Genomic DNA, 24,054 nt, shown 5'->3' with positions numbered 1-24,054 from the left:
ACAGGATTTATTAAGCTTTTATAAATTCTAATGTTGGTAATTCTAATCATCTAAAAGTGTGTGTGTGTTCTAGGTGGCCCGTCAGTCTCCCACCACCTACGTGATCATAATGAACGGCTCGGACATAGAGATCGATGTACACCGGCTGAGTGATGGTGGCCTGCTCCTCTCCTACAGCGGCAGCAGCTACACCACCTACATGAAGGAGGAAGTAGACAGGTTACACTTCCTGTCTCATAAGCATTTTCTCATACTTTAATAGAAGTAAATCATGTCTACAGATGTTCAACTGTAATGAGGTCCCGGAGGAGTTGGTTACAGAATCCATGAGTGGATTTATTAAACAGCAAAACCGGCAGGCAAAAACGTAGTCAGCAAAACAAGGAGAGAAGTCAGAAAAACAGAAAACACACAACGGGCAAACAAAACCGTAACGAGAAATCAGTTCAAACCGTAGTCGATAAACAGGGAAGGTCATACACCTAAATCCTAAAGAAACGGGTTCAAGCAGCAGTCGAAGAACAGGCAAGGTCATACACAGTAATCCGAACAATGATAATTAAACGCTCGGTATGTTAGCTAGGAACGATACTTCGCATAGGTATGTGCATGCGTGCTGCTTAAATGTCCGTGGGAAACAGGAAACGGGTCACGTGACTAATTAAAACTCAGGTGAGAGCTCCATCTGTTCTGATTCCTGATGGGACATTGATGGGACATCCTGATGGGTCGCTGTGATAAATTAACTGTATAATAATTGAACACACAGGATATGTGAATATTTACAGCGTAGTTTTATTATTTCCAGGAGTTTTTGATTTCTGATTTTTATTTGATTTGATATCTCTCTGCAGGTACCGGATCACGGTGGGCAATAAGACGTGTGTGTTTGAGAAGGAGCGAGACCCCACGGTGCTGCGTTCCCCCTCCGCTGGTAAACTGCTGCAGTACATACTGGAGGATGGAGGACACGTGACTGCAGGATGTCCGTACGCTGAAATCGAGGTCATTAAAGACAGCAATGCTGCTTCCTGTGTAGAAAGATTTATATATGGTTCCAGTTATGTAGAAAGTTAATCGAATACGTAATGGTTTAAAGATTAATTAGTAAAGAGCAATTAGTGAAAAAAACAATGCCTATGTATTCTGTTCACGATTTATTTCTGTTATCATAAATAAATGGTATCGTATTTATATATTTTAATCAAATAATAAATAATGTGTGTGTAGGTGATGAAGATGGTGATGACACTGACAGTGCAGGAATCAGGCTGTGTTCACTTTGTTAAGCGACCCGGAGCGGTGTTAGCGCCCGGCTGTGTGTTAGCTCACATCGACCTGGACGACCCGAGCACCATCCGGCCTGTAACATAATCACAGCTTCATTCTTATAGACTGAAATCTTTATATCTGTGTTAGAAAACACACTGAAATAATACTAGCTGTCACTATTAGATATAAAGTTGTGAAATTAGAGTTTTTATGTTCAGTATTTGATTGTGTATTGTTGTGTAAATGTTGTGTATTTCTGCAGGTCCAGCTGAACACACAGCCGTTACCTGTCCAGGAGCCACTGCCCATAGTGGGGGAGAAACTACACCAGGTCTTCCACAGCATGCTGGAGAACCTGATGAACGTCATGGATGGATACTGCCTCTCTGAACCCTATTTCAGCAACAGAGTGAGACACACACACTCTCAGCGTTTACTGATATTAGCTTAGCACTAGCTAACCTCTAAAAGCTTTATTACGCTCATTACGTGATTTCTGGGTGAGTCTTTAGTTAGGTCAGTCAGTTAGCTCCTGTATACTTTACCCTATGAATTATTCAAAAACGAGGATTATTGCATCATCAGTGCTCTTCATAGTGGCATGTAAATGTACACACCCCTCATAATGAATATTAGAGTTAGAATATTTAAATTAATAAGGTACTCTGTTGTTTGTGTTATTGTGATCAGACACCTCATCACTCTTTGTGTGTTCAGCTGAATAAGTGGGTGGACTCTCTGATGCGGACACTGCGTGACCCTTCACTCCCACTGCTGGAGCTGCAGGACATCATGACCAGCGTCTCGGGTCGTATCCCTGTCACAGTAGAGAAGGTCATCCGTAAGGTCATGGCCCAGTACGCCAGCAACATCACCTCTGTTCTCTGCCAGTTCCCCAGCCAGAGGGTGAGTTCAGATTTATTCACCACCCGGGTTTCCATGTGAAGATCTCCCACTGTTCATAAATATGCATGGAGGTGGATTGACCAGGCTAAATGTCCTCTAGGTGTTAATGCATGTATCTAGAGTGAATTCTGTCACCTTGGACCTGGTGTAGTCTCACTGGATTCACTGTGACCCTGACCACTGACCATGAATGAATAAATGCGTTGTATCAATCTACTGTAAACAAGTTTATACCTTTTGTTTATTTGTTTTTTGTTTTGTATATACTTTTCATTTTTAAAGTATCTGACACCATGATGTACATTTCTTTGGTTTAGATTGCGAATATCCTGGACAGTCATGCAGCCACGCTGCAGAGGAAAGCAGACCGCGAGGTTTTCTTCATGAACACTCAGAGCATTGTACAGCTTGTACAGAGGTGAGTCTTGGCCTTCAGATTATACTGTATCTCAGAGTTACTGTAGAAATACAGGGTTTATTCTGTGCAGTGAGGGGTTTAGTAATATTTCACCATTTGGTCACGGTTTAAAAGAGTGATGTTAGTGATTGTGAGGCCATTAAATGTTAAAGATATTGACTTTTACTGCCACACTGTAGGAAATCTTATGGAATTGGTTTAATCCGTATGTGAAATATTTATTCATTAGATTCATTCTTTAGGCGTTTTTATTGTATTTATGATCGTGCAGGTATCGTAGTGGTATTCGAGGCTATATGAAGGCTGTAGTGTTGGACCTGCTGCGCCGTTACCTGCAGGTGGAGATGCAGTTCCAGCAGGGTAATACACACACACACACACACACACACACACACACACAGTGTCTTATGACACTTAATTAATGATGTTTATTATTTTACCTTGTGGTTTATATGTAAAACACACACACAATCTTCTCTCCGTGTTTCAGGCACGTATGATAAGTGTGTGATAAACCTGCGAGAGCAGTACAAGCCTGATATGACCCCTGTGCTCGAACACATCTTCTCCCATGCTCAGGTCTTCAAGAAGAACATCCTGGTCTCCATGCTCGTAGTAAGCCAAATACTAACGACAAGTTGATTCCCATCGTACAAGAATACATGATTTAAGACTGATACACATCATTGAGCCTCTCCAATAAAATAGAAATCTCTCATGCACACTCTATTTGCTTCTTTTTTACTTCAACTTTTTTAAAACAAACTTTTATGATGGCATATATTTCATTCAGATGGTAACACATTTTCATAGACTCTCCTCATACAGAGTGTTTCATTTGGAGACAATTAGCACCAGATGTTGAGTCATTAAATCTGCATTGTGTTACAGTAATGCACTATATTCTACCCTACTCTCAATATGAACTCTGTTTCAGTCTTCCTTTACAGACGAATGGTTAAGTCTCTTTGAAGCTAAACTAAATAAATGTTGTTTGTAATTGATGATGTTAAAAAGGGATCTTGCTCATAAGTTTGGTGGGTGGAGTCACTGGGTGTGTTGTGATTGGCAGGATCAGCTTTGTGGGCGGGACCCGACGCTAACGGACGACGTGGTGGTGATCCTGAACGAGTTCACACAGCTTAGTAAGATGGAGAACTCGAAGGTTTCTCTGTGTGCCAGACAGGTAAGACCGGTCAGGACCTCTGACCTGTTACACAGTACAGTACTGTTATTATTTTCCACTCAGGATTAGTTTATGTGCTGACTCTACCTAGCTAAGTGAGACGTAGTGTATAGTATTAAGGTTTATAGTGCACTGTGTACTTCTTTATAATGTCTTAATTAGTATCCTTTTAAATCCTTTATTATGTATATCCTACACTGTGTGTACTCCATAATGCCAGAGACTCTGAATTTCATCCTGCTGTAGATCACTATTACATTGCCTGCGTGTGTGTACAGTGGTGTAGTATAAGGAGTGTGTTTTTATTCCCAGGCTCTAATCGCATCCCATCTGCCCTCATATGAAGTGAGACACAACCAGGTGGAGTCCATCTTCCTGTCTGCTATAGACATGTACGGCCATCAGTTCTGCCCCGACAACCTCAAGGTGAACTGTGGACTTTTAAATTCATGATAATAGATTTCCAACAGGTAAAGCTGAGACTAAGCTGAGGTGTGTGTGTGTGTGTGTGTGTGTCTACAGAAACTCATCCTGTCTGAGACGTCTATCTTTGATGTTTTGCCCAGCTTCTTCTACCACATTAACCGTGTGGTGTGTATGGCTGCCTTAGAGGTACACACGGTTTCATTCTCTCGGTTCTTCTAGTCAGTGTGTTATTAATGTGTATCTGTACAGAAGGTTATCTGAGATCATGTGGTGTGTTTATTAGTATTATAGCAAGTTTATAACAGGTTATATGTTTCTAACAGATTGTACAAGGTTATGTAAACTATGCAGTGTCTACTTATGTGGTTAGCTGTATTGTATTTACTTTGTAGTGGCTGTGTGTGTGTGTGTGTGTGTAGGTGTATGTGAGGAGGGGTTATATAGCCTATGAGCTGAACAGTCTGCAGCATCACCAGTTGAAGGACGGCACGTGTGCTGTGCACTTCCAGTTCATGCTCCCTTCATCCCACCCCAACAGGTAACAGGAATATAAAAAATGAGCTTTAGTGTAAAAATTCCCAGTGGTGCCTGATGGGTTAAACAGACAATGAATTATATAATCAATTAAAAAAATAGATGGAGGCAAAATAATTAATAAATTATGCTGTTTGAAGGATACTATTTTCCTTTGGCAAAAAAATAAATTAATGTTAAAATATAATTTATGTCCTGCTGAATATAGATGTTTAAGACAGATGTTTTTATATAAATAATTTTGGCCCAATCTTAAACTAATAGAATTGTCAGAAAATATAAAGAAGTATACAATTATGAAACTAATTTATCAAGATAAGTAAAGTACAGCCTTAGATGATCTGCTTTAAAACTGTTCTTTATTCATCTTTTATATTTCTTTAATGCTGTTGATCACAAACAACATTAACATCCAAACACTGGAACACCTTTAAAGTAAGAATGCAGAAGTATTACCAATAAAGGTGCAGAAGATCTTCAACTTCATTTAGACTCTTTAACACAGTAATATTTGTAAATGTGTTTAAAGACTTTTAGTTTTTTGACTGTCGTGTGTGTGTGTGTGTTTTGTGGTAAAAGAGAGCCGTACATCAGAGTGAGTCACTCCATTCCCAAACCCACGTACTGATCTCTCTCCATTCCTTCAGGCTACTAATGAACCCTCTATGCTAACTCTCTCTATGCTAATGGTCCTGATGGGGCTAAAGCTCTGAGTCTGCTGGGGTTTTATCTCCATGCAGAATTTCACTTCCTCAATAATAAACTGCTTTACTCTCACCATGCTAACGGTTCTAGCGGGGCTACACCTCTCATTCTGCTTCATTAGGTGGGGTAGTGGCCTTGTTCATCCAGCCGGAAAGGGTTTATCTGCTTAAAGTGGTCCTCTTACTCTGTTTACTGCACTACTACTTAGTTTAAAATAAAAACATCACAGATTCAACAGCAGTTATTTATTTATTCTTATCATCATTGATATCATCCGTGTGATTTTATTATTTATTTAAATTCATTTTTCAATTAATTTATTAACTAAATAGCACTGTATAGTAAGTTACATACATTAATAACCTAAAGTTATATGACAGTTTTATGGTTTTATATAAGCAAGTGCTTTAATGAGTGTCAGCTTCTATCTCATTCTATTCTATTCTATTCTATTCTATTCTATTCTATTCTATTCTATTCTATTCTATCTCATTCTATTCTATTCTATTCTATTCTATTCTATTCTATTCTATTCTATTCTATTTGTCTTTTTAACCCAGTAAAGCAGAGCTTTTTTCCTTACACATGAGGCATGTAGAGGTGAAGGCTGATGAACAGTGTCACTAACGCTGCTCTCTGAATGCTCTCGTTACAGAGGGAGCAGTCCCACGCTGAACAGGTACGAGCTCCTCCCCGCCAACCAATCAGCTGCCTGGCTGTGTGCACCAGTGCATGCTGGGTGCTCTCTGCTGCTTTTTTTCAGTCCAATTAGACTCCATTCTGTTCCCTCTTATTCTTTCGGATCAGTTTAATCAGATCTGGTTTTTGTCTAAATGAATTTTTTAATCGTTTAATTGATCAGAATTGTTTAAGCTCACAGTCCACACAGGCAGCTCGATGCTTGCTGAGGAGGAACCTTCAGATAGCTGTGTGTTAAATATCAGTGTGGTGATCTCCACAGCATAAACAGGAGAATATTCTCTCTGCCGCAGGAAAAGGAAGGGGTGTAATTAGTCAAAAAAGACAAAATGATTCCATTATTACTTTAGAATTTCCTTTAATCACTTAACATACCTTTATAATGAATCAGTTAATGTAAATAGAAATGTGTCAAGGGGTGAGAAACGTGTCTGTCTGTATGTGTGTTCTGCCATAGCCTTAATACAATGAGCATGATGTTCTTTCCATAAATCTCACACACACACACACAGGCTGCCGGTGAGTGGGTCGGGGCAGTTTGAGTCAATGAAGCGTCAGGGCAGTGAGCTCTTCCTGGAGGGGGCGCTGTCTCCTCCGTGTCAGAGGATGGGAGCCATGGTGGCCTTCCAGTGCTTTGATGACTTCAAAAGGTAATGTGTGTGTGTGTGTGTAGTTGTGTTTTATTTTAGTTCTAGAGAGACTGAGGCTATGACTGTCCACATGTTTCTGCAGGTGCTTTGATGAAGTCATTTCCTGCTTTGCTGACCCCCTCAGTGAGGGCACACTGTTCTCTGAGACTGTTTATGATGAAGAGTGCATTAAGGTAAACACACACCCCCACACACAAACACACACACACACACACACACACACACACTAGTCAGATATCCAGTGTCAGCTGCAATGTGTGTGTTGACAGAACATGAGGGAGAATCCCATCCACATCATTAACGTCTCCATCAAATCAGCCGACACTGAGGATGACGATGCTTTAGTTACAGCCTTCACAGACTTCACTCAGTCCAAAGTGAGTTCATGTTTCTGCCTCTGACTTTAGTGTCACAGGTTTTCACTTCACTTCACTGTTCCATCACAGAGATTTAAGATTGTTTAAGATTCTTTAATGCTTTATTTATGTTGTGACAGAAAGCTGTGCTGTATGAATACGGGATCAGGAGAGTCACCTTCCTGGTGGCTCAGAAAGTAAGAGAATGATTTGTATCTCAGATTTCATGTGAATAAATTTAAAGTCATAGTTTTTAAATTAAGGCAAAAATATTAAATGATTTTTCTTTATATTTGCTGTACTATATTCTAAAAATTCTTAGAAAATAAATTAGTTATTAAATCATAGCAACATTTTTGTTATTATAAATCATGAGCGTGAATTTTTGAACGTTTTTGTATTTCTATGTTTATAGTCATTTGTGATATTTAAGTGATTTATATTCTATTAAGTTCAAATTAATTTTTTTATAGAGGGAATTTCCTAAATTCTTCACATTCCGAGCCAGAGATGAGGTAAGATCAATCACCAGAGATGACATTTTACATGCAACATTGTATTGAGTCTCCTGTAAATTTAAAGTTCATACACGTGTGTGTGTGTGTGTGTGCGCGTGTGTGTGTGTGTTTAGTTCCAGGAGGATCGGATCTACCGGAACCTGGAGCCAGCTCTGGCCTTCCAGCTGGAGCTGAACCGCATGAGGAACTTCGCCCTGACGGCCGTCCCCTGCGCTAACCACAAGATGCACCTGTACCTGGGTGCTGCCCGTGTGGAGGAGGGCACTGAGGTCACCGACTACCGCTTCTTCGTCAGAGCGATCATCCGCCACTCCGACCTCATCACCAAGGTAACCAACTGCATGTCAAATAGTGGCCATAGTATCACATAGTACATTTCTGTCCCAGAAGATAAAGACACCAATTAGCCGACTTTCTATCACAGTTATATAGGTAAAAGCATTGATCTGCAGATTTCTAGAGTGTACATACTGTATTATGAATATGAGTAAATCTAAACTGTGTGTGCATGCAGGAAGCATCATTTGAGTATCTTCAGAACGAAGGCGAGCGTCTGCTCCTGGAGGCGATGGATGAGCTGGAGGTGGCCTTCAGCAACACATACACACGCACTGACTGCAACCACATCTTCCTCAACTTTGTCCCTACAGTCATCATGGACCCCATTAAGGTCAGCAACAAAAAAGCATATTACCAAGATCTGTGTGTCAGGTAACACTAAACTGAATAGTACATTATAGTTCTCCAAAACTATAATGTACTGTTCTGATTGGCTGAATGATAACACACAGAGGAGTTTACTAACTGCTTCAGCATCAGATGTTCATCATTAATAAACCAGCAGTGTATGTTAGGCACAGGTCAACACATAATTCCAATATAAAATATACACATAGCTTCACAAGAGTTTCAGGAAGAATTAAGCGTGTTATTATTTTCTGGCAGAATTAGTCCAAATCCCACCTCCTCTGCTTTGATTGGCTGGTAGAACTTAATCACAAAGCAATATATTACCTGCATGCTGTCAGATCGAGGAGTCTGTACGCTCCATGGTGATGCGTTACGGACGGCGTCTCTGGAAGCTCCGAGTGCTGCAGGCTGAGCTCAAGATCAACATCCGGCTCACACCTAACAGCAACACCATCCCCATCCGCCTGTTCCTCACCAACGAAAATGGATATTACCTCGACATCAGCCTGTACGAGGAGGTCACAGACACAGCATCGGGCCAGGTATAAGCACACACACATCTATTGCCAACTATAACACATACATTAAAATTATTATTACTTTTATTACTTGTATTACAATATTCATTTTTCCTTTTTTTTTTTTTTACTGCAGATCATGTTCAAGTCGTACACCGATAAGCAGGGACCCCTGCACGGCATGCTCATTAACACTCCATACGTCACTAAAGACCTGCTGCAGGCCAAACGCTTCCAGGCCCAGAGCCTCGGCACCACATACGTCTACGACTTCCCAGAAATGTTCCGTCAGGTGTGTGTCTACCCACTCACACACACATTCGCTATAGCTTATGTTTTAACAACAAGTTACTCAGCTTTTAGTGAGTTGAAGTGTGTGACTGGAGCAAAGCAAACAATAAACTGTGCAGCGTTGTGCTTCACAGAAATTATCAACCATGTTATATCCAATAAAATCATGTAGAAGTGTCTTTACATTTGAGATAGGTTTGACATGGGTTTCAAATCCGGTAAATGTGAACGCATGTCTCTGTCTGTCTCAGGCTCTCTTTAAGCTTTGGGGTCCTGGGGATAATTACCCTAAAGATGTTCTGCTGTGTAACGAGCTGGTGCTGGACTCTCAGGGTCGACTCGTTCAGATAAACCGACTTCCTGGAGACAACGAGGTATCACACAGTGCCACACTGAGATTATGAAGCACGTGAAGATTATGAAATCTATGCATTTAAGGCCCAGATTTTTGTATTTAAGGATATTTTGCTGTGAAGGATGATGCTGAATGCTAAATCACAAATTGTGAAAATGTCCTGATCACTGAAACTGTACATGGATCTTCCTGCCTTCAAAAATATTTTTTAGGTGGGAATGGTGGCATTCCGCATGAAGATGAAGACCCCAGAGTACCCTGAGGGGCGTGAGATCATTGTGATCTGTAATGACATCACATACCTGATCGGCTCCTTCGGGCCTCAGGAAGACCTGCTGTTCCTGCGGGCGTCGGAGTTAGCGCGAGCCGAGGGGATTCCACGCGTTTACATCGCCGCTAACAGCGGGGCTCGAATCGGCCTCGCAGAGGAGGTCAAGCACATGTTCCAGGTGGCCTGGCTCGACCCTGCTGACCCCTACAAGGTGAAACCGATCATTACTCATTCTCTAATCCCACCTGATTTCACTCCTTTCTTCAGTACATATGTTCTCTCTTTCTGTGTCATGTTTTCATGCTATTGAGATTTAAAGATTAGCTCTCAGATCAGATATTTATATACATGTCTATCATGTTTTCATGCCTCTTTTTACAAACCAATTACCAATTCATTCTCCTCATTAATCTGAATAAACTGAGATCTCGTGTGTAGACTTCTGTCTCAGACACCGTGCGGTCCAGCCCCTCATTCACAGTACTTACAGTTTATTTAGGCCGATCTTATACCTCGAACATCAGATTGCTGCAGATACACACCATATCCTGTTTTTGGGGTTTGTGTTGTGGTGTTCCCTCACTGTTCTGTGTGTGTTTCTCTTTTATCTGCAGGGTTTTAAGTATTTATATTTAACACCTCAGGACTACACTCGCATCAGCTCATCCAACTCCATCCACTGCCGTCATGTGGAGGAGGGAGGGGAGTCCAGGTCAGTTGTGTGTTACACTCTGTTATATATTGTGTTTCAGTTTTATTTTATTCCTTTACATATTGTGTGGATGTTCGTGTGACTTTTCTTCCTTCAACAGAAACTAGAATTCTTAAATGCTTTTAGATTTCTTATTCAGCTTGTTCCTCTTAACGATAAACTAAATATTCTACACTGGGTCATAATGCACAATAAAGCAGCTGCCTTGACTGTTGACTGCTGCAGGTACATCATCACGGACATCATTGGGAAGGAAGATGGGCTTGGTGTAGAGAACCTCAGAGGGTCAGGGATGATAGCGGGCGAGTCGTCACAGGCGTATGAGGAGATCATCACTATCAGTATGGTGAGCTCTTCCTGTTTATTTCTGGTCCTCCTGCAGGCACAGCTGGTTGTGTTAGATTGTCAGGGCTGTGTTGATAATGTTTTTGTGGTGTAGGTGACGTGTCGGGCGATAGGTATCGGTGCGTACCTGGTCAGACTGGGACAGAGGGTCATCCAGGTGGAAAACTCCCACATCATTCTGACTGGGGCAGGAGCTCTGAACAAGGTGCTAATGCTTTATCCACATGATTAGATACAGACTGTTTACCATTATCTTTCATCTTTTAGGAAACATCTTCCTCCTCTATTTGTGGCCAATGCTGTTAGTTTGTTAATATATTAATACATGGCATGGTTTTTTGTGTGTAAAACCTTTTCAGCTTTTGTTATCTTTGTGCGATTGTTAGGTCCTAGGTCGTGAGGTTTACACCTCCAACAACCAGCTGGGTGGTGTGCAGATCATGCACAACAACGGCGTCACACACACCACAGTGCCGGACGATTTCGAGGGTGTTTTCACCATCCTGCAGTGGCTCTCCTACATGCCCAAGGTCAGTTTCAGACTGAGGGGAACATCCTGAAGGAAACTAAATAAAGGCATCAGGAGAGCACCAGCTGAACACCCACATGCTCACACATTCTGAGAACATTAGTGTTCTTTATTTCACCACATTTCTACACAAATAAGTATAATTGCATATGTCTTTTCAGATTACTGAGGATTCTGTGCGTAAACATTTTAATATAAAAGTCATGGATTGAAAGAAAACTAGTAGTAATATTATATTGAACTGTGTTGAACTGAATGGTGTCACCTAATCATGTTTTATCATAGCTTAGCATAGATTTTAATTTAATTTTTCTTTCTTTTTAATGAGATATGATGTGTGTTGTTAGAATAAGCACAGTCCTGCACCTCTGATGCCCCCTACTGATCCAGTGGATAGAGAGATTGAGTTTATCCCTACCAAGACTCCCTATGACCCTCGCTGGATGCTCTCTGGTCGTCCCCATCCCAGTGAGAGGCCTTATAACAACCCTGTTCATAATCTCTAGTAACCTTTATTACCTTGTTAATGATGGTATTTGAATGTCTTACACTGTATAGCATTAAAAACCCTCTACACTGAAGTGCTAAAGTTTGTGATGTAGAGAGTCATATATAGAGAGTCTTATAAAAGTCATTCATATTTTTTTATATATATATATATATATATATATACACATACAGATCACACTCTGTATGATTCCTAAATAATTGTAATTAATAAACTGATAATTGTAAGGTTTTGTTTTCTATTTTTATTGATCATGTATTTGTATTTGTAGGTGTGAGGGGGGCATGGCAGACTGGGTTTTTTGACCAGGGCACTTTCAGGGAGGTGATGTCCACCTGGGCTCAAACGGTGGTGGTGGGCAGGGCCAGGTGAGATTACCCACAATTCCCTCTACTTTTCAGCCATTATGTTTTATTATTCACTGAAATCATTTGCATGTCACAGACTGGGAGGGATTCCCCTTGGGGTCATCACCGTGGAAACACGGACTGTTGAGGTCACCGTGCCAGCAGATCCGGCCAATCTGGACTCCGAGGCGAGGGTGAGTGACGTGCACAGCAGCACAAATAGATCAGTGAAGCTTTTATTTACTTTCTCTTATGAGTCTTCAGTGATTACTCAAAGCATATAAACAGACTTTATACTGACTTGGTCACTCTGGATATAATACAAGGAGCCTTGGCTTATTTATGTAACTGCCTGTGTGTGTGTGTGTGTGTGTGTGTGTGTCAGATTGTGCAGCAGGCGGGGCAGGTGTGGTTCCCGGACTCAGCCTATAAAACTGCTCAGGCCATGAAGGACTTTAACCGAGAGAAACTTCCACTCATGGTGTTCGCCAACTGGAGAGGCTTCTCTGGTGGCATGAAAGGTACAAAAGATCTCCATCTACCATCTAATGCTATCATCCATCACTGTCCTCAGTGACGATCACTGATTACTGTAATAATACCAAATGCATTTAATTCCATATAATTGTGTAGTGCAGGACCTGTAATTATTTTGTGTAGCTGGACATCACTCACACACTCCTGGAAAACAAAGGCTGTGGAAAAAGAATATTCAGTGTTATTATTTTAACTTCCTGTCTGTCAGACATGTATGACCAGGTGCTAAAGTTTGGTGCATACATTGTGGATGCCCTGAGGGAGTTCCATCAGCCCGTGTTGGTCTACATCCCCCCACACGCTGAGCTGAGAGGAGGCTCATGGGTAGTGATCGACCCCACCATCAACCCACAGTACATGGAGCTCTATGCTGACAGGGAGTGCAGGTAGGTTCATGACACGGTTTCTACTGAGATTTCATTGCTTCTTTAAGTCTATTTCCTGGCTTTCACACACCGGTCTATATGTCCACGTGTAGGGGAGGAGTGTTAGAGCCCGAGGGGACGGTGGAGATTAAGTTCAGAAGGAAGGATCTGCTGAAGACCATGAAGAGGCTCGACCCTGAGTACTCCCAACTGGCCCAGCAGCTCAGTGAGTGGACATTCATATTATAGAGGCTCTGTGTGTGTGTGTGTGTGTGTGTGTGTTGAAAGCTAAATTTTCTGTTTTTTTTGTATAGTGTTTTTGCTTCATTTTGTGTCTGTGTTTTCTTACTCGTCAGGTTCTGCAGATTTGTCAGAGAAGGAGCGCAGTGATGTGGAGGCTGGGCTCAGAGGCAGAGAGGAGTTTCTGCTGCCCATCTACCACCAGGTGGCTGTACAGTTTGTCGACCTCCACGACACACCCGGGAGGATGCAGGAGAAAGGAGTCATCACGGTAATGTATATAATCTGCTTAAAGAAAATGAAAAAATAATATAAATGTGTCCAGTCGTATTAATTTCAAGACCTTCAATATTAGTCTAAGAGTTCATTAACGTTAAAGCCAACATTAAAGTTCTCTTTTTAAAAAAAAAAAAAAAAATAGTGGATTAAGGAAATATGTAGTCAAGATTAATCCACAGGTTCATTTTATTTAGTAGCTACAAAACATTGATTATTTACTCGATCTTAACCGACCGTGTCTGATCTGAGTGATGGGCAGAAGAAGCATAAACAACTTTATACAGTGATTGCAATAAAAGTAGAAATTAAACACTGAGAAAGAAAATGAGACGAAAACCTCTAAGCAAAGATTACAGATAAATCTGAATTTAATGTTATATGGTAAGGCTGTAGTTATTGGTAAGTGGCTAATAATAACATATCTCTATTATTATTTATGTGAGATATTTGACATGGACTATTTAAATCCAAGCTGCTAATCAGAACATCTTTAATGCTGTTTACTGACTGTATAAATGTTGATGGTTTGCCCTGGTCATGTGTGTTGTAGGATATCTTGGACTGGAAGAATGCTCGGTCATTTTTTTACTGGCGTCTGCGGCGCCTCCTGCTGGAGGAGAAGGTGAAGAGTGAAATTGTTCAGGCCAACAGAGACCTGAGCAACGGCCATATAAAGTCCATGCTGCGCCGCTGGTTCATTGAGACGGAGGGAACCGTCAAAGTGAGACAATAAACCCTGCTCACAGTAATGCCTTCTCAGGTTTATAAAAACAAAGGTGGAAAGAAATCCTCGGTTGGGCTATGTTGAAAGATTTTAAATTATTATAATGTAAAGTATTAGTTTTTATAACCCAAATAGCACCTTAAGATAATAAAGTATTTCAAGTATCTTATCTTAGATAATTTTAGCATTTATGTTAAACTTCTTCATCTTTGTTATTAGCAAATTAAAATATGTGGATATATGCTTGTTAACATGGCTAGGATGTTTAAATATCTGATTCAGGTTTTGGAGTGTAGTGAGATCTGTGGAGCAGAATGATGAGGGCTTTATTTATTGTTCAGGCTTACCTGTGGGACAATAATAAAGCAGTGGTGGAGTGGCTGGAGAAACATCTGTCACAGCAGGAGGGGCTGCGGTCAGCCATCAGGGAAAACATCAAATACCTGAAGAGGGACTATGCCCTCAAACACATCCGCAGGTAACCTACACAACCTCAGACAAATAGATAGGTAACTGTCACGCCCTCGGACACATCCGCAGGTAACCTACACAACCTCAGACAAATAGATAGGTAACTGTCACGCCCTCGGACACATCCGCAGGTAACCTACACAACCTCAGACAAATAGATAGGTAACTGTCACGCCCTCGGACACATCCGCAGGTAACCTACACAACCTCGGACAAATAGATAGGTAACTGTCACGCCCTCGGACACATCCGCAGGTAACCTACACAACCTCGGACAAATAGATAGGTAACTGTCACGCCCTCGGACACATCCGCAGGTAACCTACACAACCTCGGACAAATAGATAGGTAACTGTCACGCCCTCGGACACATCCGCAGGTAACCTACACAACCTCGGAGAAATAGATAGGTAACTGTCACGCCCTCGGACACATCCGCAGGTAACCTACACAACCTCGGACAAATAGATAGGTAACTGTCACGCCCTCGGACACATCCGCAGGTAACCTACACAACCTCGGACAAATAGATAGGTAACTGTCACGCCCTCGGACACATCCGCAGGTAACCTACACAACCTCGGAGAAATAGATAGGTAACTGTCACGCCCTCAGACAAATAGATAGGTGACTGTCACGCCCTCGGACACATCCGCAGGTAACCCACACAACCTCAGAGAAATAGATAGGTAACTGTCACGCCCTCGGATACATCCGCAGGTAACCTACACAACCTCGGACAAATAGATAGGTAACTGTCACGCTCTCGGACACATCCGCAGGTAACCAACACAACCTCAGACAAATAGATAGGTAACTGTCACGCCCTCGGACACATCCGCAGGTAACCTACACAACCTCGGACAAATAGATAGGTAACTGTCACGCCCTCGGACACATCCGCAGGTAACCTACACAACCTCGGACAAATAGATAGGTAACTGTCACGCCCTCGGACACATCTGCAGGTAACCTACACAACCTCGGACAAATAGATAGGTAACTGTCACGCCCTCGGACACATCCGCAGGTAACCTACACAACCTCGGAGAAATAGATAGGTAACTGTCACGCCCTCAGACAAATAGATAGGTGACTGTCACGCCCTCGGACACATCCGCAGTTAACCAACACAACCTCAGACAAATAGATAGGTAACTGTCACGCCCTCGGACACATCCGCAGGTAACCAACACAACCTCAGACAAATAGATAGGTGACTGTCACGCCCTCAGACAAATAGATAGGTGACTGTCACGCCCTCAGACAAATAGATAGGTGACTGTCACGCCCTCAGACAAATAGATAGGTAACTGTCACGCCCTCAGACAAATAGATAGGTAACTGTCACGCCCTCAAACACATCCGCAGGTAACCCACACAACCTCGGACAAATAGACAGGTAACTGTCACGCCCTCGGACACATCCGCAGGTAACCCACACAACCTCGGACAAATAGACAGGTAACTGTCACGCCCTCGGACACATCCGCAGGTAACCCACACAACCTCGGACAAATAGACAGGTAACTGTCACGCCCTCGGACACATCCGCAGGTAACCTACACAACCTCAGACAAATAGATAGGTAACTGTCACGCCCTCGGACACATCCGCAGGTAACCTACACAACCTCAGACAAATAGATAGGTAACTGTCACGCCCTCGGACACATCCGCAGGTAACCTACACAACCTCAGACAAATAGATAGGTAACTGTCACGCCCTCGGACACATCCGCAGGTAACCTACACAACCTCAGACAAATAGATAGGTAACTGTCACGCCCTCGGACACATCCGCAGGTAACCTACACAACCTCGGACAAATAGATAGGTAACTGTCACGCCCTCGGACACATCCGCAGGTAACCTACACAACCTCAGACAAATAGATAGGTAACTGTCACGCCCTCGGACACATCCGCAGGTAACTAATACACCCTTAAATATATACACAAGTAAATAACACGCTCTCAGAAACATCTGCAGGTAACTGAGGAAAATGCCTGGTTATTTGCAATGATATCAACTTTTTCAAAAGTAAATTGAATGTACAGTATGATGTACTTGTGTAACAAAAGAAAATAATATATTAATCAACTGAATTCAGCTCGTGATTAAATGTGTACAAAGGCCCAGAGTTAATTCCAGATGTAATGCATGAAGCTTTAGCTGGTTCATGTAACTCAGTATGAACTCTGTCTGGTATTTCACAGTCTCGTGGAGGTCAATCCAGAAGTAGCCATGGACTGCATCATCCACATGGCCCAGAACATCACTCCATCTCAGAGAGCCAAAATTTCCCACCTGCTGGCCACCATGGACAACTCGACCAACACCAGCTAACACTGTAACACACATTAACACACCAGTCAGCTCAGTGCCAGTGTCAGTGGGCATTCGTTATCATCAGTGGGCATTCTGGCATTCTGCCTGGGCTTATGTAGGTAAAAAGCAGGTAAGAAAGTAAGTTGTGTTTATAAGGATCAGAGAGACTCCACACAAAACATACGCACACATAATGGACAAAGCCACTTGAGTGTTCAGTGTTCACGTATTGGGCATTTCGCACTAAAAACGTTGTGAAATATCTGCTTTTTGTCTAACTATTTCTGTAAGCTGTTTAACTTGTTTTTTTACCACCAGTGTTGCCTTGAAATGAACGCACAAAACCAAGCACCTCCACCTTTTTCCATAAGCTCCGTCTGCATTTCACGACTTGCACACTATAATTATCATTATGACTATTTCAGTATAAAGACTCTAGACCCCGGGGTGTCTTCACACACTTCAGTTCTGCAGAGCCTTGGCATTACCGAGTTCAGTCCTTATTAACGCACAACAGCTCAGCAGGTTAAAAGCTAAACTCTAAAGTGCTTCTGGGTTCAAAACCTGTGTTTTTCACCCCTAGTGGGAATGAATGTACCAGTCAAGCTTTAAGCTGAAAGATTACACACGCACAATTAGTGTTGATTCAGGGAAAGTGTGCTGGCATGCCAAAGAAACAAACTGCTGTACGTGTCGTTTTAATGAGGAGAACCTCTGAACCTGCGTGAACCATTTAGGGGTTTTAAATGTGTATATATTTGTGCACCAACTCAGGTTTAGTTGTTTTTAAACAGTGTATATGTGTTTTAAACAGAAACCTGCCAGTGTACGCCTTTTAGCTCATTTCACTAAAGGAAACGGGTTCGAAGGGAGATCTGAGTGTCATGTATGTCACATGGTTAGCGTTCACACTGAGATCAGTAGTGGAGGGAGATCTGAGTGTCATGTATGTCACATGGTTAGCGTTCACACTGAGATCAGTAGTGGAGGGAGATCTGAGTGTCATGTATGTCACATGGTTAGCGTTCACACTGAGATCAGTAGTGGAGGGAGATCTGAGTGTCATGTATGTCACATGGTTAGCGTTCACACTGAGATCAGTAGTGGAGGGAGATCTGAGTGTCATGTATGTCACATGGTTAGCGTTCACACTGAGATCAGTAGTGATTGCTGTAGTTAAACAATGTGCTTTAGACTATAGCTTTGGAGGCTGGATTGAGAAAAAACATCACTAGTGATTTTGGAAAATATTTTTAATAAAGTGCCTGAATTTTACTGTCTATCAGGATGTTTTTAAAAAGACTGCCATATGATGTATTCCTCAAATAAAACGACCTAAACGTTCCCACACACGCGCTGTCTCTCCTGATTATTATATTTGTTATTATGTGTTATTAACCCACAGTGGCTTTACCCCTTTACTCAGTGCTGCATGAGGGTATGTCTGAAACATACTGTACACGCTTATATATGGATATGCTTTAGAAATTGCTGGGAAAGTCCTTTAATATGTGGAAGAATTTGCTGTCAGAGAGTGTCTGTGATCACCAGTAATCATTTTGGACATGTGTAGGTATTTACAGTGAGCACACACCGTTCTTCATCTGGCTTAGAAATATAAATAATCAATAATTACAGAGGAGACTTGCTGCCTATTACAACACAACAGAAGACACACAAGCTACGGAAAACACACTAACATGCAAACGTGAAAAATAAAAACACAGTGTATTCCCTTTTAATAAAACAGGAAGTAGCTTAGTTACAGCCTTAAAATGTACACGAAGCACCTGAAGGGGGATATATCCAAAGCACCGGATATAAACATGACGTTTTCTCTTTAGTTAGCAGACTTTTATTAGGAACAGACATGTGCTGATCGCTGATACACCGAGACGCTTCAATACACCACTGCCTGCTGAGACTCTACATCATGTATGTAGAAATAAACTGTAATCAAAGGCTAAAGGTTTATGACTGTGATGTATAACATAATGTCAGCACATGTCTATTCTAAGCTCTGCTAACATGTGGTGCAGACAAAATGTACAACGTCCAAATGTAGCTGTATCTATGGAGACTTGTATGTACATAAGCATTCATATATTTCTTCTCTTCCAGAAATTTGCTGTTTGGTTTACTTTTCTCTCAGCGCTGGAGACTGATTTGAGTTGAACATTATGCTTGTCCTATTTTTTGTACCATTAGAGATCCAGAGGTTCTGCGTCACTGGTAGTGTGTGTAAGGAAAGCTGTCCATTGATACAGTATGGTTTGGCTTATGAGAAAATTAAAAGGAAGAATAATGATGAAATAATCAAAACCCACGGTTTCCTTTGTTTATGGTCCTTTGGAGTAAAGCTGGTCTTTGCTGTTTGGTAGGGGTGTGTGTGTGTGTGTGTGTGTTTAATGTAGGACGATGGGTTTGCTGCTGCCTTGTGTGTTGATGTACTGGTTGGTGAATCCATCCACCGTGCTGTAAGATGTGTAAACGCCTGAGAAGGGAATCTCAGCAGCGCTGGACACAGGCGTGGTGCTCACACCTTCCAGATCACAGTCAGAGAGACGCAGGGGGGAGTTACTGAAGGAACCCAGAGCATCCAGGTTAAAGCTGTCGTCCTTCATCTCGTCCCAAAGGTTTCCTGCAGACAGACAAGGAGCAGTGAGGGAGGGTCTTTAATATCATAGTATGATGTCCTCCAGTTATTAGCACACACACTTCACTGTTAATCTAACACTGCCAAGATGAGACAAATGTTGAAGGATGTCCGTGTCCAATACTGTAGTTCTACTTCACCTAGATAGTACGCTGTGTTAATATACTTTACCCCTGTTGTGTATTAACATTCATCAGCCACATCTTTGTCATCTTTGATTTTTAAAAACTAATCATTTCCATCACTGTTTATGACATCAACTCTTTATTTCATTGAAAAATTCAACAAAACTTGTCTCCAACCTTGTAAGGCGAAGTCCATGATACTAGGGTCCAGAGCATCCACCTCAGAATGGACATCACTGTGGACGCTGAAGATCTCTGCAGGTTGTGGTGGTGGCAGCGGCGGCTGTTTGACGAGTTCAGGTACAGGGTGGAGTGGTGGTGTCTGAGCAGGAGCCGGAGATGTCGGTGTTATCTGGGGTTGAGCGTGGAGCTGCAGCTGGAGCTGATGGTGAACAGTAAGACACTGCAGAGACAGAACCGGCTGAGGAGGAGCAAGCTGAGGATCCAGCGGTTTCCGTCTGCAGCTCTCTGGACGATCTGTGATCAGCTTGTCTAATTCATCTGAGGAAGGAGACGAGGGGAACAGCAGAGATTCAGGCACACACATTTAAATCAAATCCATTAGCTTGTCTGATTACAGGAACAGAACCTGCTGCGTTACTGATACTGACCTGGGTTGGCCATGCTGCGTCGGATTGCTGTTAGGTCTTTACGTTTCCATTTCTGCATCTCCTCCTCCATCTTGTCGATCTTGGCCGGGTTGAGAGCCCACAGGCAGCCCTTCCTCGACGAGCCGCTCATCTTGTTCTCCACTTTCTCAAAACATTTATTCAGAGACAGATTGTGCCGCACGGAGTTCTTCCAGCCGTCTGGTGCTGTCTGACCGTCCAAGAGAATTCAAAGCAGAAGAGTCAGCATTGTTCTGCTAAATCAGACCCGTTTAGTGCTGATTCTCTTCCACACGCTCCGTATAGTTCTGTAAAGACTCACCTTAAAGTAGGGGAAGTGTTCCTTCATGAAGCTGTAGATCTCGCTGACCGGGAGACTGCCTGTCTTACTGTTCTTCAGAGCCATCGCGATCAGGCAGCTAGGGAAAGATGGAACAGCAGATTTTACCTTCAGCACTAGTCCTCTTCTCTGTAATGTTTCTCACTACATAAAAATCTAAGGGACAGCAGCTAATTTTGTGCTGTTTTTGTGGTGTAAAATTTCATGTATGGATAAAGGGAATCCTTTGTGATCTTTGTACTTGGCTGGCACTCTTGTTTCTATGCAGGATATGGTGGAAACACTACACAGTGGATCTCTGCTGACCATATGAGTGGTGTGTGTGTGTGTGTATGGTGTATGATGGATTTGCCTGGTGGCTCACCTGTAGGAGTAGATGGGCTTGGGGAAGGTTTTGGGCTGTGTCTCCTGGCTGTGTGGAGTGTGGATCTGCTGCTGTGTGAATAAACTCTGGTTGTTGAAGTTGCTGTAGAGTCCTCCAGGAGAACACTGACATCACAGACAACACACAGGAGGGAATCAGCATGTCGCGCTCTATTATTTAGACTTTACTGTTACCAGATCTGTTAGAGAACAGTCAGGTGTGACACGCTTAAACATTTCAGCATCTCTAATACTATACAAAAAACTGAAAGCATCACAGTATCCTAAACACTCATCCTAGAAAGCAAAAGATAGAAGGTTAGAAACAGCAGCTGTAATTTAGGATGTGGCTGGTGTGTGAGTGAAGTACCTGCTGGTTGGACTGGGAGAAAGTCATCACCTGCTGGGAAGAGGTCTGATAGACCGAAGCAGGAGACGGAAAACTGGGAGAAAACTGCGGCATCTGAGGAACAGCAGCAGTCAGAGAAACTGTTTAATACCTCAGGATATCCACTGAAGCTACAGCATGTTATAGTCCAGTACAGAAGTCGTGTATAGAAACATGTCATCAAGTGTAACTCACAGTGCTGATTCCCAGAGGGCTGTGCTGCATGTTACTCTGCAGATGGACCATGGATGTCCCTCCTCCAGCCACGCTCATGTTACTCAGCTGAGCTGCTGTAGGTTTGTAATCACACAGTCAACATCATGACACTATATCGTTTAGATTGATCTTTATATTCTTTATATAAAGTAAGTGTGTGTGTGTGTGTGTGTGTGTGTGCTGACCTGCATGCAGTTGGTCCTGAGCGCTCATGCTGAACTCGGCTCGGCCTGCGCGGAGCTGCTGCAGACGTGGGACGTCCACTGAGGTCAGCCAGGTCAGAGACTGCAGGTCACCGGGGTCAAACTTACACAGTTCAGACGTATCTGAGGTCAGGAGTCTAAACACACACACACACACACACATGAACACACACACACACACAACATTTAATTTGGCATAAAGGAAGTAATACACTTTATACTGATTTACAAAAGGAGAAGATTTTAAAGTTTGACTGGGAAACAAAACATTTTATCCTCCAAACAGTCAGGATTTATTTATTATGATATAAATATCTTTATAAATGTTTATCAGTGCATTCTTTAAAAAAACTACAATAAAATATTCTCTATTGATAGTTATTGTTTTGTTTTTTTTTTCAAACGGATTGTCAATAAATTTTAGTTGTTTCCTAATTAAATTAATCGTTCAATCTTGAATAATTCAGAAAAAAATATTTGTATGGTAAAAGAAAAAAAAAGAAAAACATTTACATTGCTTCAAGAGTGCAGTGAAAGGAGGAGAGAGAGAGAGAGAGAGAGAGAGAGAGAGAAAGAGGCCCTCCAATCCTCTCCACTTGCTCACTATTGAGCCTGATAATTGGGGTTGCTATGACAACCCTCACTATTTTCGGTTATTTTGCAGACACTGTAGTGACCCCCCTTCATGCAGATACACACACACAGCTGAGTCAGGTGACTCGTGGTGCTCGTCAGCCATTGGCCGAATCGTACATAAACATGGGATCGTTTGAAACGCAGTTAACGGGGCTCGCGCCGTCTGCAACAGTTGGTCTGGCCTCGTTGAAAAATGATCACCTATTGTGTCAGTGAACGACAAAATCTGCACCACGGCACGTGGCGCTATTGTTTTCCTCTCCTCCCTCCTCCCTCCCCCCCTCCAGCCCCTGATTGTCTGTCGCTCTTTTTCTTTAACCAACCCTCTTGCATTAATCTGCTGGAATGACAGGCCTCACACAAATAGGATGCCATCTGTTTGGCTGCCCTGTTTCCACCCTGAGCCGGGCCTTCCTGCCCCTCCCCCAGGGCTCTGAGGGGGCTACACACTGCCTGAGGGGGTAGATGGGTAGGGGAGGGGGTAAATAAGGCACACTTTCTGTCTGTCACCTGAATAAATTACATCAGTGGAGAGGAGAGATTCGGGATGTGGCCTCCGGCCGCCCGGCCTGCCCCATTAAAGAGGCTATGAATAATCATCCACCACACACACACACACACGACACACGACACACACGGTCGAGTGTAACTTTACACTGAAGCTTTGAGGTACAAACCGCAGAAATGACACCTCCACACCACACACAGGGTTTAACAGCTGCTTAATGTTATTATACAATAGACACTTGTTTGTGTGACACCTGGTCATCATCATACCATCATTATATCTAATTTTCTTTCATTCTTTAATGAAACACTACACTGCAGGCCTGATGAGTCTGAAACAAAGTGAAGAAGCCTCTGTGGTGTTTGATCAAGACTTCCTATTGGCCATCTGTTCAGAACGAGCCAGTACAGGTGCAATAACCAGTATGACCTTTTAAAATATATATTTTATATAATAAAATATAATAAATATAACTAAACTAAAGCTTTTCATATTTGTTAGACAGTTGTTTGTATTCTGTCCACCATACATGGATACATCACTGCTGGACTTCATGAGGAAATGAATAAAACACTCTTTCCTTTATTATAATAAACATTTGGTACAAACAGAATAAATTTTCTATTGAAATGAGGAGCGGGTTATCCAAAGCAACAGAGAAATGAAACCCTGAGGTCATTACACAGAGCAAACCACACCACCGTAACCCTGAGTGTTTAACACAAACCTGGATTAAAATCTTAATTAGACCCTGCTCGATGCTCTCCACACGTCCTCATCATCATTACTCCATTATATTAATGCACACGTGTACAGAAATCCGCAGTCA

General features: G+C 42.3%; 2 protein-coding genes across 8 annotated transcripts in view; one reads left to right on the top strand and one right to left on the bottom strand.

Moving 5' to 3' along the window:
• acacb (acetyl-CoA carboxylase beta) overlaps positions 1 to 18,288 on the top strand; it is a 37,538-nt gene extending 19,250 nt beyond the window's left edge. For 4 of the 7 annotated variants that reach the window (XM_058374861.1, XM_058374857.1, XM_058374858.1 and 1 more), the window contains 38 exons: positions 74 to 219; positions 855 to 1,005; positions 1,231 to 1,365; positions 1,535 to 1,681; positions 1,990 to 2,178; positions 2,496 to 2,596; positions 2,868 to 2,956; positions 3,087 to 3,211; positions 3,669 to 3,782; positions 4,095 to 4,208; positions 4,305 to 4,394; positions 4,628 to 4,746; positions 6,103 to 6,126; positions 6,659 to 6,796; positions 6,879 to 6,969; positions 7,066 to 7,173; positions 7,293 to 7,349; positions 7,626 to 7,667; positions 7,784 to 7,999; positions 8,185 to 8,340; positions 8,699 to 8,902; positions 9,015 to 9,170; positions 9,421 to 9,543; positions 9,737 to 10,006; positions 10,410 to 10,507; positions 10,733 to 10,853; positions 10,947 to 11,057; positions 11,239 to 11,382; positions 11,729 to 11,849; positions 12,161 to 12,257; positions 12,334 to 12,430; positions 12,622 to 12,757; positions 12,982 to 13,159; positions 13,252 to 13,364; positions 13,495 to 13,649; positions 14,208 to 14,378; positions 14,723 to 14,859; positions 17,071 to 18,288. In XM_058374861.1, coding sequence (XP_058230844.1) covers positions 74 to 219; positions 855 to 1,005; positions 1,231 to 1,365; positions 1,535 to 1,681; positions 1,990 to 2,178; positions 2,496 to 2,596; positions 2,868 to 2,956; positions 3,087 to 3,211; positions 3,669 to 3,782; positions 4,095 to 4,208; positions 4,305 to 4,394; positions 4,628 to 4,746; positions 6,103 to 6,126; positions 6,659 to 6,796; positions 6,879 to 6,969; positions 7,066 to 7,173; positions 7,293 to 7,349; positions 7,626 to 7,667; positions 7,784 to 7,999; positions 8,185 to 8,340; positions 8,699 to 8,902; positions 9,015 to 9,170; positions 9,421 to 9,543; positions 9,737 to 10,006; positions 10,410 to 10,507; positions 10,733 to 10,853; positions 10,947 to 11,057; positions 11,239 to 11,382; positions 11,729 to 11,849; positions 12,161 to 12,257; positions 12,334 to 12,430; positions 12,622 to 12,757; positions 12,982 to 13,159; positions 13,252 to 13,364; positions 13,495 to 13,649; positions 14,208 to 14,378; positions 14,723 to 14,859; positions 17,071 to 17,200 — 4,914 coding nt within the window. In that variant the 3' untranslated portion in view covers positions 17,201 to 18,288. Of the gene's footprint in view, positions 1 to 73; positions 220 to 854; positions 1,006 to 1,230; positions 1,366 to 1,534; positions 1,682 to 1,989; positions 2,179 to 2,495; positions 2,597 to 2,867; positions 2,957 to 3,086; positions 3,212 to 3,668; positions 3,783 to 4,094; positions 4,209 to 4,304; positions 4,395 to 4,627; positions 4,747 to 6,102; positions 6,127 to 6,658; positions 6,797 to 6,878; positions 6,970 to 7,065; positions 7,174 to 7,292; positions 7,350 to 7,625; positions 7,668 to 7,783; positions 8,000 to 8,184; positions 8,341 to 8,615; positions 8,903 to 9,014; positions 9,171 to 9,420; positions 9,544 to 9,736; positions 10,007 to 10,409; positions 10,508 to 10,732; positions 10,854 to 10,946; positions 11,058 to 11,238; positions 11,383 to 11,728; positions 11,850 to 12,160; positions 12,258 to 12,333; positions 12,431 to 12,621; positions 12,758 to 12,981; positions 13,160 to 13,251; positions 13,365 to 13,494; positions 13,650 to 14,207; positions 14,379 to 14,722; positions 14,860 to 17,070 lie in introns of those variants that run through there. The other 3 variants (XM_058374859.1, XM_058374862.1, XM_058374863.1) reach the window with 3 other exon arrangements.
• Positions 18,289 to 18,507: 219 nt separating this feature from the next.
• Positions 18,508 to 22,214, bottom strand: foxn4 (forkhead box N4). Its single transcript, XM_058374866.1, has 8 exons — positions 22,064 to 22,214; positions 21,858 to 21,952; positions 21,645 to 21,737; positions 21,276 to 21,400; positions 20,894 to 20,990; positions 20,575 to 20,782; positions 20,141 to 20,464; positions 18,508 to 19,823 (listed from the first exon to the last, which is right to left on the bottom strand). Exons 1-8 carry the CDS (start codon positions 22,089 to 22,091, stop codon positions 19,588 to 19,590), a joined length of 1,206 nt encoding a protein of 401 aa, XP_058230849.1. The 5' UTR covers positions 22,092 to 22,214; the 3' UTR covers positions 18,508 to 19,587.
• Positions 22,215 to 24,054: the final 1,840 nt, after the last annotated feature.

The sequence above is a fragment of the Hemibagrus wyckioides genome, linkage group LG22 (assembly GCF_019097595.1).
Source record: "Hemibagrus wyckioides isolate EC202008001 linkage group LG22, SWU_Hwy_1.0, whole genome shotgun sequence".
NCBI lineage: Eukaryota > Metazoa > Chordata > Actinopteri > Siluriformes > Bagridae > Hemibagrus > Hemibagrus wyckioides.
This window is presented reverse-complemented; position numbering and strand designations above follow the sequence as displayed.

Excerpts from the sequence above, each read along its gene's own strand:
- foxn4 (XM_058374866.1), bottom strand. The coding sequence starts at position 22,091 with ATGAGCGCTCAGGACCAACTGCATGCAG. Across the intron at positions 21,953-22,063 it reads TCAGGACCAACTGCATGCAG|CAGCTCAGCTGAGTAACATG; the intron begins GTCAGCACACAC and ends ACAAACCTACAG. Across the intron at positions 21,401-21,644 it reads TCTCCCAGTCCAACCAGCAG|TGTTCTCCTGGAGGACTCTA; the intron begins GTACTTCACTCA and ends CTGTGATGTCAG.